Source organism: Oncorhynchus kisutch, linkage group LG17 (genome assembly GCF_002021735.2).
Source record: "Oncorhynchus kisutch isolate 150728-3 linkage group LG17, Okis_V2, whole genome shotgun sequence".
NCBI classification, from domain to species: Eukaryota; Metazoa; Chordata; class Actinopteri; order Salmoniformes; family Salmonidae; genus Oncorhynchus; species Oncorhynchus kisutch.
Window position 1 is genome coordinate 25,183,811 of NC_034190.2, and position 17,632 is coordinate 25,201,442.

A 17,632-nucleotide genomic window follows, 5' to 3' on the forward strand; every position below is an offset into this window, starting at 1 on the left:
ACGGCATTGCATTCTCTCCACAAACAACTGTAGCCCGGTCAGTGACCATAGAGTAAACAATTTCAAGGCAGCACAAACAGATCTGGGACCAGGCTAGAACAGCGGTTATATGTTTCTGCAGTGGACTCTCCACCAGAATCAGGACTGATAACATTGAGATATGGTTTGTCTGTTAAGATATGGCCATATACTGATTTAAAACCAATGGAAGTTGTGTACTGCTGAACCCTAGCAGTGAAAAACATGTTTTCCTCAGAGAAGAGGTATCAACAGGACAGGTCTAGCTACCCATATGTCCAGCCAGGCCGGTCAAGCAGCCTACGCTTGTTTTTTGTTCTTAGGGGTTTACCAATAAAACCCTTCCACCAATTCTGTCACATATCATCGTCATAGTCACCGTTTCCACTCAAAATCGTCATGATCCTACTGATCGACCAATCCGTGTCCTGTCGCTGTGGTGTCGGGGTGAGCCCCAGCTAAGGAGTAGCCTGGGATTACCCTGGATTACCCAAACTGGATATGGATTACGTATGATTGACAGTTTTGGAGAGTGGTGGGGAGTAGTGTGTGTGTGTATTGAGGGAGAGTGTGTGTGTGTGTGTATTGAGGGAGAGTGTGTGTGTGTGTAGAGGGAGAAAGAGGGAGGGATAACCTTCCACTGCAATAGTGAAGGTGTAAACTTGGCAGTAGAAAATCTTAACAGTATATTTGACCTCTCAGCTTCCCTATCAAATCTAAAAATCTCAAATAGAAAACTGAAGAAAATGAACAACAATGACAAATGGTTTGATGAAGAATGCAAAAATCTAAGAATAAATTGAGAAACCTGTCCAACCAAAAACATAGAGACCTGGAAAACCTGAGTCTACACCTTCACTATGGTGAATCACTAAAACAATACAGAAATACACTACGGAAAAAGAAGGAACAGCACGTCAGAAATCAGCTCAATGTAATTGAAGAATCCATAGACTCTAACCACTTCTGGGAAAATTGGAAAACACTAAACAAACAACAACACAAAGAATTATCTATCCAAAATGGAGATGTATGGGTAAACCACTTCTCCAATCTTTTTGGCTCTATAACAAAGAATAAAGAGCAAAAACATATACATGATCAAATACAAATCTTAGAATCAACTATTAAAGACTACCAGAACCCACTGGATTCTCCAATTACCTTGAACGAGTTACAGGACAAAATAAAAACCCTCCAACCCAAAAAGGCCTGTGGTGTTGATGGTATCCTTAATGAAATGATCAAATATACAGACAACAAATTCCAATTGGCTATACTAAAACTCTTTAACATCATACTTAGCTCTGGTATCTTCCCCAATATTTGGAACCAAGGACTGATCACCCCAATCCACAAATGTGGAGACAAATTTGACCCCAATAACTATCGTGGAATATGCGTCAACTGTAACCTTGGGAAAATCCTCTGCATTATCATTAACAGCAGACTCGTACATTTCCTCAATGAAAACAATGTACTGAGCAAATGTCAAATTGGCTTTTTACCAAATTACCGCACAACAGACCATGTATTCACCCTGCACACCCTAATTGACAACCAAACAAACCAAAACAAAGGCAAAGTCTTCTCATGCTTTGTTGATTTCAAAAAAGCCTTCGACTCAATTTGGCTTGAGGGTCTGGGGGTAAAACCTACGACATTATAAAATCCATGTACACAAAAAACAAGTGTGTGGTTAAAATGGGCATAAAACACACACATTTCTTCACACAGGGTCGTGGGGTGAGACAGGGATGCAGCTTAAGCCCCACCCTCTTCAACATATATATCAACGAATTGGCACGTGCACTAGAAAAGTCTGCAGCACCCGGCCTCACCCTACTAGAATCCAAAGTCAAATGTCTACTGTTTGCTTATGTTCTGGTGCTTCTGTCACCAACCAAGGAGGGCCTACAGCAGCACCTAGATCTTCTGCACAGATTCTGTCAGACCTGGGCCCTGACAGTAAATCTCAGTAAGACCAAAATAATGGTGTTCCAAAAAAGGTCCAGTCACCAGGACCACAAATACAAATTCCATCTAGACACTGTTGCCCTAGAGCACACAAAAAACGATACATACCTTGGCCTAAACATCAGCGCCACAGGTAACTTCCACAAAGCTGTGAACGATCTGAGAGACAAGGCAAGAAGGGCATTCTATGCCATTAAAAGGAACATAAATTTCAACATACCAATTAGGATCTACTTGAATCAGTCATAGAGCCCATTGCCCTTTATGGTTGTGAGGTCTGGGGTCCGCTCACCAACCAAGACTTCACAAAATGGGACAAGCACCAAACTGAGACTCTGCATGCAGAATTCTGTAAAAATATCCTCCGTGTACAACGTAGGACACCAAATAATGCATGCAGAGCAGAATTAGGCCGATACCCACTAATTATCAAAATCCAGAAAAGAGCTACAACCACCTAGATTCCAAGAACACAGGATGAGATGTTACTATCCTTTGTGCAAGCACTTCCAAGAGTTCATGAACAGTGAGCCTGGTTAAATTTTGGGAGCGCATCGTCAGTAGTGTACCTTTGGTTCCTAGGGTGTTTTTGGCCTTTCACACTATACACCCTCCCCAAAGGCGGCCAGCGACAGGGTGATCAATCCTACGCTTGCGTCCCATTCCCAATTAGTCATAGGAGTTGCCTTGTTGTTGATAGCCAACATCCCATGGGACTATGCATGGCAGGGGCGTCCTCCTCCCTGAGTCAAGCATTGTTGACCGCATACCTTCTGGCCCTCTCACTTCGGGGCCCAGCTGGGGTCTTTCCTCTTCATCCAGAGCCACTGACTGCTACCTTCTGCCGCCTCCGATACAGCTTTGATTGCCGAACGCTGGCTCTGGCCCTTAATTCCCAGGTCTCTAAGCAGTCTGGTTGTAGATGTTGCCACAAAACCTGTGCAGCCCACCTCCACTGGTCGGACTTCTGTGTTCCAGCCATGATGCCGTGCTTCGGCAGCTAGATCGGCATAGCGCAGATGTTTTCGCTCATAAGCCTCATCTACTGAGTCCTCCCAGGGTACTGTGAGCTCAATGATGAAGACCTTCTTGAGCGAACGGGACCAGAGCACCATGTCAGGTCTTAGGGTGGTGGTTGCGATCTCCGGAGGAAACACAAGTTCCGGCCAATGTCAGCTAGCATTTTCCAGTCGCGGGCCAAGCGCAGCTGGTCTCGCTCTAATGGTGTAGAGCCGCTTTTCGGTGGTTTAGCCCCTTCGCGGACAAAGGTTGTGATGCTGCTGGGGGTGGTAGGGAGTTGGTGGCAGCTCGCTTGTCCTCCAGGGCGGACGCAAGGTTTTTAAGGACTTGGTTGTGACGCCAGGTGTAGCGTCCTTGGGTGAGGCTTGTTTTACACCCTGTAAGAATGTGCCTGGCATGGAACAGAGGGCACAGTCCGGATCTTCACCAAACCATTGGTGAATACCAAGGACGTCATATGTTGCTCTGATGGAAAAGCTCAACCGCCTCGCTTCCATGGCCCACAGATCCTTCCAGCCAATCTTCCTCTTCTCCACACTGTCCCATCGAGTCCCCTGTCCCTGTTTGGCAAGAGAGATTGCCTTGGCCCACCTTGCAGCCTCCTCCTGATGGCGTACTTCCTGCACTACCATCTTCCGCCGCTCTGGTGCAGTGGCCTTACTCCAAGCAGCACGGCTAGTTAGCCCAAGGCCTCCTCTCCCTTGCTGAACATGACCCACAATGTCAGCATGTCTGAGGGCTGCTGTTGCCTCCTGGACTGCTTTTCCTGGCCTCCATTTGCGCCCAGTTGCCAAGGTCAGCGCGTTGTTGCTCACCACTGGGTCTTGAGATTCATTCAGTGTCATCTGGAGCCTGGTTTTTGCACACTTGAATTCCTCTTTTAGACTGGTGGGGGGCAGCTTGAGGACACCATCTCCATAGAGGCCTATGGTGGTAAGGCATCGAGCCACTTCTTTAAGTAGCCTGTGACTCCTCTTTCCATCTTCTCCACTGTTGAGATTGGAACCTCACACACTGCTAGGGGCCACAACATCCGGGGTAGGAGACCAAACTGCAGACACCAGGCCTTTAACTTTCCAGGTAGCTGGGTGTTGTCGATGGACTGTAGGCTACTACAGATGTCTTTACGCAGCTGTTGCACCGGGTCTTTGTCCTTCAGGCTTGCATCATACCACCTTCCAAGGCTTTTTACCGGCTGCTCAGACACTGTTGGGATTTGGTCATCTCCGATGAAGAACTTCAGGTCGGAGAGTACTCCCTTCACAATCGAGATGCTGCGTGACTTGGATGGTTTAATCTTCATACGGGCCCAGCTGATGTTCTCCTCAAGTTTTCTGAGTAGTCTCCTGGTGCATGGGACAGTGGTGGTCAATGTTGTAATGTCGTCCATGTAGGCTCTGAGTGGAGGGAGGCGGAAACCAGAGTCGACTCGCTGTCCACCAGCAACCCATTTTGAGGATCTGATGATAACCTCCATTGCCATTATGAATGCCAACTGAGAAATGGGACATCCTGCCATTATACCTACATTCAGGCACTGCCATGAGGTGGTGAACTCTGAGGTGGTGAAGCAGAACTGCAGATCCTGGAAGTACGACTTCACCAGGGTTGTGATGGTGTCCGGTATGTGGAAAAATCTGAAGGCAGACCACAGGAGTTCATGGGGCACAGAGCCAAATGCATTGGCGAAGTCGAGGAAGAATACATGGAGGTCCCTTTTCTCCACCTTGGCCATTTGGATCTGGTGTCAGGACCCCGCCTGCCCTACGCCACACTTTGTGTATTATCTTCTTTTGCCAAGCTGTTCTCATAAGCCTCCAGAGGAACCTCAGGATGTCTGGTGTGCTCTTATACACTTTGTACGGGACCTCATTTGGCCCCGGGGCTGATGCTGTTCTTGCCCGTCGAACTGTGTTTTCCACCTCTTTCTATGTCGGAGGGCTGGTCTCAATATGATGTTCCGGGGGATCAATGGGTGGGATATCTGATGGGATGGCCAGATGTTCATGTCGCTTTGAGTCAAAGTTTGTTGTTCTCAGGTGCTCCTCTAGGTCTTTCTTTGTTGTTTTTAGAGCTCCACTTTTTTCCTTTGTGAAGAGACTTTTAAGGATCTTGAAGGGATCTTTATAGAATCGAGTTCTAGTTTGTTCTTTCTTCCTTCTGCGTTTCCGTAGGTTCTCTGCTCTACGGAGGGATGCCAACCGGGTTTTGATGTCAGCTTGAAGTGCCTCTATGCCCTCCTTTTCCACTTCCGAGGCCTTCTTCCACTGTTTCTTAAGCTGTCTCCTTTCTTGAATGAGGTGCTTGATTTCTTGTTGCCTCCTGGAAACTGGTGGGGTTGGAACCTTTCTCCCGCCTTTTGCCTCTTGCACTCCAAAGCTTTCTGCCCCGTACTCATAGATAATGTCCCCCATCCTCTCCAACTTCTTCTCCACTGTGCCTCGAAGTTTCTCGAGGGTCAAGGTAAGGTCAGTATTCACCGTTTCCCACAACTTCTTGTCACTGGCGCCAGGCCACTTCACATACGGTCTGTGCCCTGGTAGTCTCCTGTCGACTGCAGGTCTGGGAGGCTGGGTGAGTTCCACTCCTGTTGTTGGTTCCACCTCAGTTGTTACTTCGGTGCTTGAGTTTACGTCCTCCATGACAGTGGTACCTAAAAGGAAGCGAACCTTCCATAACAAAGCCATCACCTACAGAGAGATGAACCAGGAGAAGAGTCCCCTAAGCAAGCTGGTCCTGGGGCTCTGTTCACAAACACAAACACACCCCACAGAGCCCCAGGACAGCAGCACAATTAGACCCAACCAAATCATGAGAAAACAAAAAGATAATTACTTGACATATTGGAAAGAATTAACAAAAAAACTGAGCAAACTAGAATGCTATTTGGCCCTAAACAGAGAGTACACAGTGGCCATATTAGAGACACATATTTCCCTCAGATTACACAGAACCACAAAGAATTCGAAAACAAATCCAATTTTGATAAACTCCCATATCTACTGGGTGAAATTCCACAGTGTGCCATCACAGCAGCAAGATTTGTGACCTGTTGCCACAAGAAAAGGGCAACCAGTGAAGAACAAACACCATTGCAAATTCAACCCATATTTATGCTTATTTATTTTCCCTTGTGTACTTTAACCATTTGTACATTGTTACAACACTGTATATATATATATATATATATATATATAATATGACATTTGTAATGTCTTTATTGTTTTGAAACTTCTGTGAGTGTAATGTTTACTGTACATTTTTATTGTTTATTTCACTTTTGTTTATTATCTACCTCACTTGCTTTGGCAATGTTAACACGTTTACCATAATAATAATGATAATAAAGCCCCTTGAATTGAATTGAATTGAATTGAGACCTCCGAGCGTGGTGAGTCTGGGTCAGACTCAGTTTCTATTTATACTCCAGACTACACGTGAGTTGCAGCAATGTTTGCCATCACGCACGCACACACGCACGCACACACACACACACACACACACACACACACACACACACACACACACACACACACACACACACACACACACACACACACACACACACACACACACACACACGCACACGGACACACGCATGTACGTACACACACACACACACACACACACACACACACACACACACACACACACACACACACACACACACACACACACACACACACACACACACACACACACACACACACACACACAGAGCAGCAGTGTTAGTCACTTACTGTGCTATCTGTCACACTCATTCTCTCCCAGTGTGTGTGCGTACGTACATGCGTGTGTCCGTGTGCGTGTGTTTGTATGTGTGTGTGTGTGTGCTTGTGTCACACTCAATCTCTCCCAGCCAAGGCCTCTCAGCTTCATGACAGAATATCTTCGTGACAAGTTAACATAGAGACTTGTGTTAATACTGTATGGCAGTGAGACATGACAGAAGATCTTTGTGACAAGTTAACATAGAGACTCGTGTTAATACTGTATGGCAGTGAGACATGACAGAAGATCTTTGTGACAAGTTAACATAGAGACTCGTGTTAATACTGTATGGCAGTGAGACATGACAGAAGATCTTTGTGACAAGTTAACATAGAGACTCGTGTTAATACTGTATGGCAGTGAGACATGACAGAAGATCTTTGTGACAAGTTAACATAGAGACTCGTGTTAATACTGTATGGCAGTGAGACATGACAGAATATCTTTGTGACAAGTTAACATAGAGACTCGTGTTAATACTGTATGGCAGTGAGACATGACAGAAGATCTTTGTGACAAGTTAACATAGAGACTCGTGTTAATACTGTATGGCAGTGAGACATGACAGAAGATCTTTGTGACAAGTTAACATAGAGACTCGTGTTAATACTGTAGTGAGACATGACAAGGTGGTTGAACGCCCCAAAAATGTGCATTCTGGTTGTGCAGAACAGTGTTAACCCCAATGGACAAGTGCTTAGCTTTTTTATTTATGTGCAAATCAAACCCCCTTGTAAGGAAAGTATTATTGATTTTCTATTCATATATGTTTACTGTAGGTCCCAGTACTCCTAGTAAGGTAACAACAGTGATAGTGGTGTTAGTGGTAATATGTTCTACCACACTTGACTTGCTAATCAGTGAGGCTGACTGTTCCACATAGGTAGCTATAGGTCACTAGGTAGTGAGGAGTGGTGATTGCTGCTGATTGAGGCTCCCTGGTGGATAGGAACACAAATCTGTCAGGCTCAGATTAAAGCCTGTTTGGAGTAGCTGGCTTCCCTGCCTGCAGCATCATCAAACAGCATCTGACTGCCACGCACGCACACACTCACGTACGCTCACACACACTCACACAAGCAACACACTTCATCTCTCTCTGTCTCTCTCTACTCCCTCTCTGGTTAGGTTTACTCTGTTGCCATGGTTACGCCCAGCTGGAGCCCACTGTTGTGTGAGGAACCTGTCAGGGCGTCTCTCTCAGATCACCTGATGTGGGTCGATCTCGCGTTGGCCTCGCTCACTACGCCGTCATTCAATTTGCCTTTGATTAGGTCTGGAACAATACTCGCTGTATGAAGTGTATACCACCACCGCAACTCTACATCTGTGTGTGTGTGTGTGTGTGTGTGTGTCTGTGTGTGTCTGTGTGTGTGTGTCTGTGTGTCTGTGTGTCTGTGTGTGTCTGTGGAAATGCATCTGGCTATTACGTCAGTGTATGCTCATAACTGCTCATGTAATTTGTCAGCTTGAACTTTTCTGCTGAGGACCCCTCGGACGGTCGGAAAGTACATACAGTGCCTTGTGTAAGTCTACACACCCTTGCACAGTCTTCAAATGTTACTGCCCTGCTACAATATATCCATGGGGTGTCCGGCATTGCCATCAGCCATTGAGGAAATGCTTCCTTTGAAATCAATGAAAGCTGCTTCAATGCCTGTGTTGAGCTCGCGTTGCGTCACGTCCAATGGCAGCTTCCAAGGTTAAATTCTCGATGGCTGACTTGCGTGTTCATTCTATCTTGTGAATTGAAATAATGAGAAATAAAGTTTATTTTGGTTGCATATGGCCTTGACTATACATCACTGGTTATTGTACTAAGATGTATGAAGTCAAGCATCTACTACTACTAGCTAGCTAGCTACATTGACTAGCTAGGTTCCCAATGTAAACAAAAGCAACTTGTGAAATTGGAGGATAATTTAGTACAACCACTACCAACAATTTAATGAGCACTGGACCAAAGCTATTGTACTTACACATAAACAATGAATATGGAACAGTATGAAAACTAGAATGTAGACCTCTTCCCCTCTCCTCTCCACTCTTCCCCTCTCCTCTCCGCTCTTCCCCTCTCATCTCTACTCTTCCCCTCTCATCTCTACTCTTCCCCTCTCATCTCTACTCTTCCCCTCTCCTCTCCGCTCTTCCCCTCTCCTCTCCGCTCTTCCCCTCTCCTCTCCGCTCTTCCCCTCTCCTCTCCGCTCTTCCCCTCTCCTCTCCGCTCTTCTCCTCTCCGCTCTTCCCCTCTCATCTCCACTCTTCCCCTCTCATCTCCACTCTTCCCCTCTCATCTCTACTCTTCCCCTCTCCTCTCCGCTCTTCTCCTCTCCGCTCTTCCCCTCTCATCTCCACTCTTCCCCTCTCATCTCCACTCTTCCCCTCTCATCTCTACTCTTCCCCTCTCCTCTCCGCTCTTCTCCTCTCCGCTCTTCCCCTCTCCTCTCCGCTCTTCCCCTCTCCTCTCCGCTCTTCCCCTCTCATCTCCGCTCTTCCCCTCTCCTCTCCGCTCTTCCCCTCTCATCTCTGCTCTTCCCCTCTCATCTCCGCTCTTCCCCTCTCCTCTCCGCGCTTCCCCTCTCAACTCCGCTCTTCCCCTCTCCTCTCCGCTCTTCCCCTCTCTTCTCTGCTCTTCCCCTCTCAACTCCGCTCTTCCCCTCTCCTCTCCGCTCTTCCCCTCTCTTCTCTGCTCTTCCCCTCTCTTCTCCGCTCTTCCCCTCTCCTCTCCGCTCTTCCCCTCTCCTCTCCGCTCTTCCCCTCTCCTCTCCACTCTTCCCCTCTGCTCTCCGCTCTTCCCCTCTCTTCTCTGCTCTTCCCATCTCCTCTCCACTCTTCCCCTCTGCTCTCCGCTCTTCCCCTCTCTTCTCTGCTCTTCCCATCTCCTCTCCACTCTTCCCCTCTGCTCTCCGCTCTTCCCCTCTCTTCTCCGCTCTTCCCCTCTCCTCTCCACTCTTCCCCTCTGCTCTCCGCTCTTCCCCTCTCCTCTCCGCTCTTCCCCTCTCAACTCCGCTCTTCCCCTCTGCTCTCCGCTCTTCCCCTCTCCTCTCCGCTCTTCCCCTCTCAACTCCGCTCTTCCCCTCTCTTCTCTGCTCTTCCCCTCTCCTCTCCGCTCTTCCCCTCTCAACTCCGCTCTTCCCCTCTCAACTCCGCTCTTCCCCTCTCAACTCCGCTCTTCCCCTCTCCTCTCCGCTCTTCCCCTCTCTTCTCTGCTCTTCCCCTCTCCTCTCCGCTCTTCCCCTCTCCTCTCCCCTCTTCCCATCTCCTCTCCACTCTTCCCCTCTCCTCTCCACTCTTCCCCTCTCTTCTCTGCTCTTCCCCTCTCCTCTCCACTCTTCCCCTCTCCTCTCCGCTCTTCCCCTCTCATCTCCACTCTTCACCTCTCATCTCCACTCTTCCCATCTCCTCTCCGCTCTTCACCTCTCATCTCCACTCTTCCCCTCTCCTCTCCGCTCTTCCCCTCTCCTCTCCGCTCTTCCCCTCTCTTCTCTGCTCTTCCCCTCTGCTCTCCGCTCTTCCCCTCTCCTCTCCACTCTTCCCCTCTTCTCTCAAGCAACGCAATGTGTATAGTGGAACTGAAGAGTGAAAATCACATCTTAAAATGGATTACATTTGTTCCTACTGATGTACACAACCTATTCCATAGTTCCAAAGTGAAAGAAAAGTGATAGAATATTATCCAAATTAAGAAATAACAAAAACCCAACCCAGAGATGAATACTTGGTGGAAGCACCTTTAAGAAATCCACTCCAAATGACCCATTCGGTTTTCAACAAGGCTGTCAACTAATACTGCAAGACACAGCACAGCAAAGAAATGCACTTTTTAGCCTAAATGAAAAACTACAGGCTTGAGTTAAATCCAGTACAACAAAACACAAAGTATCATGTTATGGATATGCCGGTCACTGGGGAGTTTGCTAAATACATAGAAAATAGAATAGAAAGGAGCAAAGCCCAGGTAAAAAGTTACAGGAAAATCTGTCTCAGTCTTCTGAAACGCTAAGCCTGAGATAGATGTGTCTTTTTTAGGGGGACAAATATATATATATTTGTTATGTTAAAGACACACTAGAATGGCTCTCCAATAGATGTAGGGTTGTGTGTTCCTGAGTGGTCCAGCCTTAGTCCTAACTTACATTTCCTTGAAAATCAGAGACAATGTTTGAATGTTGCTGTCCATCAATGACTGCCACCCAAATGTATGAGCAATTTTGAGCAATTTTTTAGCAATTTTGACAAAAACTATTGCTAACTGTTTCCCTAAGAGTTGTGCAAAGTTGGTAGAATCTCATTCAAAATGATTCACAGCTGTAATGGCTGGGTGTGAAGATGTACACAATCAAGACATCATTTAAAAAAATAAATATATTAATTTGGAAATGTTTCTATAATTTTTCTTTAACTTTGAAAATGTGGAGTAGGTTGTGTACATCAGTAAGAACAAATCTAATGTATTCTCTTTTGAAATGTAATTTTAAAGCAGCAAAATGTGAAGACTGTGCAAGGGGTGTGTCGGCTTTCACTGGTGACTGTAAATACCTATCTCTTATCCCATTTCCAATCCTCTGTAAAAAGACTGGAGTCAAGGCAGCATGTTGTCAGTGGTGGATTGGTGGATGGGGTAAATTATAGGTAGGACCCAGCATTGATTTGCAACCCACTTAGCTGCTGCATTTTCCTGGAGATGTTTTGTGAGGATCGGCAGGAAACTATTATCTTTTGTTCAGGTGTTTTGCTTTTCACACAATACCAACCATGGACAAAAAAACGAAGAGACGTAGCTAATCTGTTTAGTCGGAAGGGAGTCCAATTTGGCAAGGTCCCACTGCTAGAAACCCTAGTTTAGGGTTAGGAGGGGAACATATACACTGACAGACACTATATGGATTCCACAGGGAGATGGGTGGTAAGGAGACTCTTGAATATAGATTTGCATTTCATTTGTTTCTGGGTATTTGGTTGCTGTTCCATGTGAATGGGCTGGATGGAGAATGGAAATTGTGTCACCAGAGAGGTGACGAGAAAATAGATACAATTGGTGGATGGATATATATATACTGTAGGTGGAGAGAATGAGAGATGGCGCGATCAGGAAACCGTGGGGAGAGAGAAGAATCGTAAAGGAGAGCAGCAAAATAGGACAGGAGGCAGAGGTGAGAATGATTGAGAGAATGAAGATAGAGAATAGGATGAGATGAGGAGACATGTTAGCTACATGTTAGCTACAAACCAGGTGGGGAAATAGATAGAATGATAGAAGAGAGGAGAAAAGATACAGACAGTAAGGGAAACATGAGAAAATGAGATGAGAGAGAAAGGGACGCGGGAAACATTAAAGTATATGGCAATGATAAAGATCAATCACACATACAGTAGGCTACTTAACTTGGCTAGCTGAAGAACATGGCAATGATAAAGATCAATCACACATACAGTAGGCTACTTAACTTGGCTAGCTGAAGAACATGGCAATGATAAAGATCAATCACACATACAGTAGGCTACTTAACTTGGCTAGCTGAAGAACATGGCAATGATAAAGATCAATCACACATACAGTAGGCTACTTAACTTGGCTAGCTGAATAACATGGCAATGATAAAGATCAATCACACATACAGTAGGCTACTTAACTTGGCTAGCTGAAGAACATGGCAATGATATGAGCATGACAGTGATGCTTGGCCACAGATACAGTAAAGTACTTCGCTTGGCTAGCTCAGACGATCTCTACTCCCACTAAGCTTCTCCTGCAGGCTGGTTTAGATCTCATCAGGGCCTGTATTCAAAAAGCGTCTCAGAGTAGGATTACTGCTGATATCCAGGTTGGCTTCAACTTCAAATACTGCTATAGAGCTGTAGATTAGCTACATAGCAGACACTCAGACGAAACCCAGAGCTTAAGACATATAGGGTCTGTTCCAATATGCACACTAGCATGCCACTTGAGTGATGAAGTAAGTAGTAAGTAGTGGGTAAGTATGGATATTGGAACACAGCCGTAGGGAAGCATCACATCTTACTTCACATACTGTATCTCTTCCTAGTAGATCTAGCCCCTTATTAAATGAGGTTACCCAGAGGCAGACATAATATCCACACAGCTACAGTTATTATCACAGCCCATGTTGCTAGTTCTGGACTCCCTTTCTTTCTTTCTTTCTTTCTTTCTTTCTTTCTTTCTTTCTTTCTTTCTTTCTTTCGCGCTCTCTCTCTCGCTCTCTCTCTCGCTCTCTCTCTCGCTCTCTCTCTCGCTCTCTCTCTCGCTCTCTCTCTCTTTCTTTCTTTCTTTCGCGCTCTCTCTCTTTCTTTCTTTCTTTCGCGCTCTCTCTCTCGCTCTCTCTCTTTCTTTCTTTCTTTCGCGCTCTCTCTCTCGCTCTCTCTCTTTCTTTCTTTCTTTCTTTCTTTCGCTCTCTCTCTCTCTCTCTCTCTCTTTCTTTCTTTCTTTCTTTCGCGCTCTCTCTCTCTCTCTCTCTCTCTTTCTTTCTTTCTTTCGCGCTCTCTCTCTCTCTCTCTCTCTCTCTTTCTTTCTTTCTTTCGCGCTCTCTCTCTCTCTCTCTCTCTCTCTCTCTCTCTCTCTCTCTCTCTCTCTCTCTCTCTCTCTCTCTCTCTCTCTCTCTCTCTCTCTCTTTTAACCATAATATTCACACAGCTATAATCACTGCCCCTGGTACTGTTTATAGGATCATGGTTTATAAGGAGGTTAAACAGGCATGACTCTGTCTCCTTCCTCTCTCTCTCCTCTCCCTCTCTACTCTTCCAGATCTACATTATGTGCCAAATTACTCTGCCAAATCTCCCTCTCCCGTCTCCTTCTCTCTCCTTCAGCCTCCTGGCTAGATCTCAGGGTTTCATATTTGGAGGCCTTGCGATCAATACAGCGTGTTGGTGATTGGGTTGCCACGCGTGATACATTTCTGTAACCTTGGCGATGGTTTGGTGTGGAGTCTCTGGCTGAAACCCTCCCTGTATTTTGGCTCAGTGAGAGAAAGGAAAAGGAGAGGAGAGAGGGCAGAGGAGAGGAGAGGAGTGGAATGAGAGGAGTGTAGAGGAGAGGAGTGGAGTGGAGTAGAGAGGAGAGGCGGGGAGAGCTACTGATTGGCTATAGCTCTGAGGCACTTCGCTGCTCCCTGCGATCCTTATTCTGTCCTCCATCCCTCTCTTTTTACTTCTCGATCAGGTGAAATAGTTTGGTGGGGATTTCAAATGATTGTGTGTTTTAAAAATGTGATAATTTCACCCTAAATGTTCTCTTGGGTGTTAATGTTTATCTCCCCTCTCTTTCTCCCTCTCTCCCTCTCTCTTTCCCCTGCTCTCCCTGTCTCTCTCTCTCCCTCTCTTTCCTTCCCATCTATCTCTACTCCAGAACTCCATCCGCCACAACCTGTCCCTCCACACTCGGTTCATCCGTGTCCAGAATGAGGGGACAGGGAAGAGTTCCTGGTGGATGCTGAACCCAGAGGGGGGGAAGATGGGTAAGGGACCCCGGCGACGCGCTGCTTCCATCGACTGCCCCAACGGCACCAAGATCCTGAAGAGTAAAGGACGAGCCAGGGGGAAGAGGACTGGAGCTGGAGCTGGGAGTGGAGCTGTTGGTCGGGGCAGGCGGCAGGGTTATGGTCTGGGTCAGGGGGCTCGGCCGGGGATGCATCAGGGGTCTCCAGAGCATGGTAGTCCTGCAGGGAAGGGAGGAGTAGGGGTGGGAGGAGAGGAGTACGATGCCTGGACGGATCTCCACTCCCGGACCTCCTCCTCAGCTTCGACGCTCAGCGGCTGCCTGTCTCCCATCCTGGCCGAGGCTGAGCCAGATGAGCCAGAGGAGGGAGGTCTGTCCTGCTCCACTTCCCCACGTCTCTATCCCAGCCCTACTTCCACTCGCTCCCCTGCCCTGGGCACTGGGGGGCACTGCCCTGGAACCTCAATGGAGCTACCCCAACTCACTGACCTGACTGGGGCTATCAGCCTGGATGAAGGCTACCCCCACCCCCAGAACCACCCTCAGACCCAGCCTCGTAATGGCTACCCCAGCCCCTACGGCTCCAGCCCCAAGGGGGAAGGCCCCTACTGCGGCCCCGTCTATGGGCAGCCATCCCTGGGCATGCTGCGGCTCCATGCCCCCATGCCCATGCAGACCATCCAGGAGAACAAGCCAGCTAGCTTCCAGCGCCCCCTGAGGGCCTACTCAGAGAACAATGCCCTGCAGAGCCTGCTGACCGGAGGGCCTGGAGGTCCTCAGTACTGCAGTAAGGACATGGTCACACTGGGAGGGCAAGGAGGGGAGTCACACACGCTCCTGACCCAGGTAACCAATCAGAGTCGCAGCAGCCACAATCATAGCCATAGCAACCATAATCATAATAACCATGAGCACGGACACAATCCAGGCCCACACAATGGTCTCGGCTCAGTTCATGACCAGAACCCCAGCGGTCATCATCAGAATGGTCACCACAATCATGGTCACCCCAACCTGGACTACAACCATAGCCACAAACATCACCTCAGCCCAGGAACTGACTACAACCAGAGTCACAGCCACAAACTGAACCCAAGCCATGACCACACTCCCCGGTCCAATCAGGGTCACCACCACGGTCACCTCCAGGGTGGACCTAGACCTCCAGCCGTCCAGGCTCTTTCTCCCAGAGTCAACACAGATATCCTGCAGCCCTACAGCCTCAAAACCCCCACCCCAACCCCTAGCCACTATGGCCCCCTCACCCCCCATCTCCCCACCACCAATCCCCCGTCCCTGCCCCCCAACCCCGCCTCAGTTCTTGACATACCCCAGGACCCCTGCCTCCGCCTGGCCTCCGCCCCGGCCCCTCACCCCCACCCCCGCCACCAGCCCTACCCCGGTACCACCTACCACCAGGGTATAACCATGACCGACTCCTGGCATGGCTACTACCACCACACTCTCCACCCCTCCCAGAACTACCATGGACACCTCCACCACAGCACTCACCAACCCAACCGCATGGCTCCAGACCTGGATGTAAATGTAGACATTCTCCCCAGCAGCCTAGACTGTGACGTGGAGTCCATCCTCCTCAATGACTTTATGGACACAGAGGGGATGGGGATGGACTTCAACTTTGACGGCTCCCTGTCTCAAGGAGTGGGCATGGGCATGAGCATAGCGGCTTTCGCCGGAGCGCCCCAGGGACATCACAGTCAGAACTGGGTGCCTGGGTGAAGGGGATTGTTCGGGGAAGCCCAAGGGCCAATCAGGACACAGCAGAAAGGCTTTCACCCACAATGCTGAGCTGCAGGGGTCAGAGGTCAGGGATCAGGGTCAGAACGTACCCTTGGACTGACTGACTGATTGACTGTGATGCTTAATGCTACAAGACAAAAGAACTGAATATGTATTGTCATGTTGTTTCCTGAGGGTCCCTTTACAATCTCTATTCTCTCTCTCTGTTCCTTCTTTCCTTTCTCTGGTCCTCTCTCTGTGCTCTCTCTCTCATTCCCTCTGCACCCGTTCTCTCTACTCCCTCTCCCCCTCTATCTCTGTGTCCCTCCGGTCGCTCCTGTGATGGAGTAGCACCACAGCACCCTCCCAGCTCTGTGTTATACTCCTGGTTCATGTCCTTCAGTTGGTCTGCTATACTGTATCACGCACTTTACATCCATCGCTTTCAAAACAGATGCAGTATAACAAAGACCGGGGGGGGGGGAGTCATAGTTTGTGTTAAGTTGAATTTATGCAAACCACTTTATTATAAAAAAGAGAGAGGCGGTATCTTACTTGAGAACAGGATCAAACAACTGCATAATAAATAGGTTCAGCGGGTTGATGAGGTGTTTTTCATATGGGTTGGAACGTAGGGAGGGAGGGGAATGGGTGGATGGAGGGAGGGAGGGATGAAGGAAGAGGGGGTTGGCTTCACCAGGGTCAGGGCGAGTTCTCCTTCTTCCTCAAGGATGGAAGGATGAAAGGACGGAGGGATGGAAGGATGGAGGAATGGAGGGATGGATTGAGGATTGGGGGTCAGGAGTTCTCCTTCTCCCTGGTGGTGTCGCCCACCATAGATGGATGGAGGGATGGACGAATAAAGGATAGATAGAGGATAGAGGGATGAGGATAAGCTTTGTTGGTTGGTTGCTATGTCCCCCAGTGTGGTCCAGGAGGACAGCCATCCATCAGGCAGCCTCCATTTAAATGCACACAGCTAGGGCCTCCATTTAAATGCACAATCCCCTCTTTAATCTCTTTAAGCTACGGTGATGCATCACTATTGCAAATTTAATACGCCACTCTATGTCTTCCATTCACCTCCATCTGGACACGCACGCACACACACACACACACACACACACACACACACACACACACACACACACACACTACACACACACACACACACACACACACACACACACACACACACACACACACACACACTCCATTCACCTCCGGACACACTGGTTTAATGTGTTTTGGCCAAAGTGATGATGTTAAAGTCACTGTGTACTATGGGGAGAGGAAAGAAGACATGGAGCAATGGGGAGAGGAAAGGAGACATGGAGCAATGGGGAGAGGAAAGGAGACATGGAGCAATGGGGAGGGGAAAGGAGACATGGAGCAATGGGGAGAGGAAAGGAGACATGGAGCAATGGGGAGAGGAAAGAAGACATGGAGCAATGGGGAGGGGAAAGGAGACATGGAGCAATGGGGAGAGGAAAGGAGACATGGAGCAATGGGGAGAGGAAAGGAGACATGGAGCAATGGGGAGAGGAAAGAAGACATGGAGCAAATGGGAGAGGAAAGGAGACATGGAGCAATGGGGAGAGGAAAGAAGACATGGAGCAATGGGGAGGGGAAAGGAGACATGGAGCA

The 17,632-nt window shown here is 48.0% G+C and overlaps 1 protein-coding gene across 1 annotated transcript in view; it reads left to right on the forward strand.

Moving 5' to 3' along the window:
- Positions 1-17,371, forward strand: part of LOC109908650 (forkhead box protein O6-like) — a 52,326-nt gene extending 34,955 nt beyond the window's left edge. The window contains exon 2 of the mRNA XM_031793440.1: positions 14,153-17,371. Within this exon, the coding sequence (XP_031649300.1) occupies positions 14,153-15,985 (1,833 nt within the window). The 3' untranslated portion in view covers positions 15,986-17,371. The remainder of the gene's footprint in view (positions 1-14,152) is intronic.
- Positions 17,372-17,632: the final 261 nt, after the last annotated feature.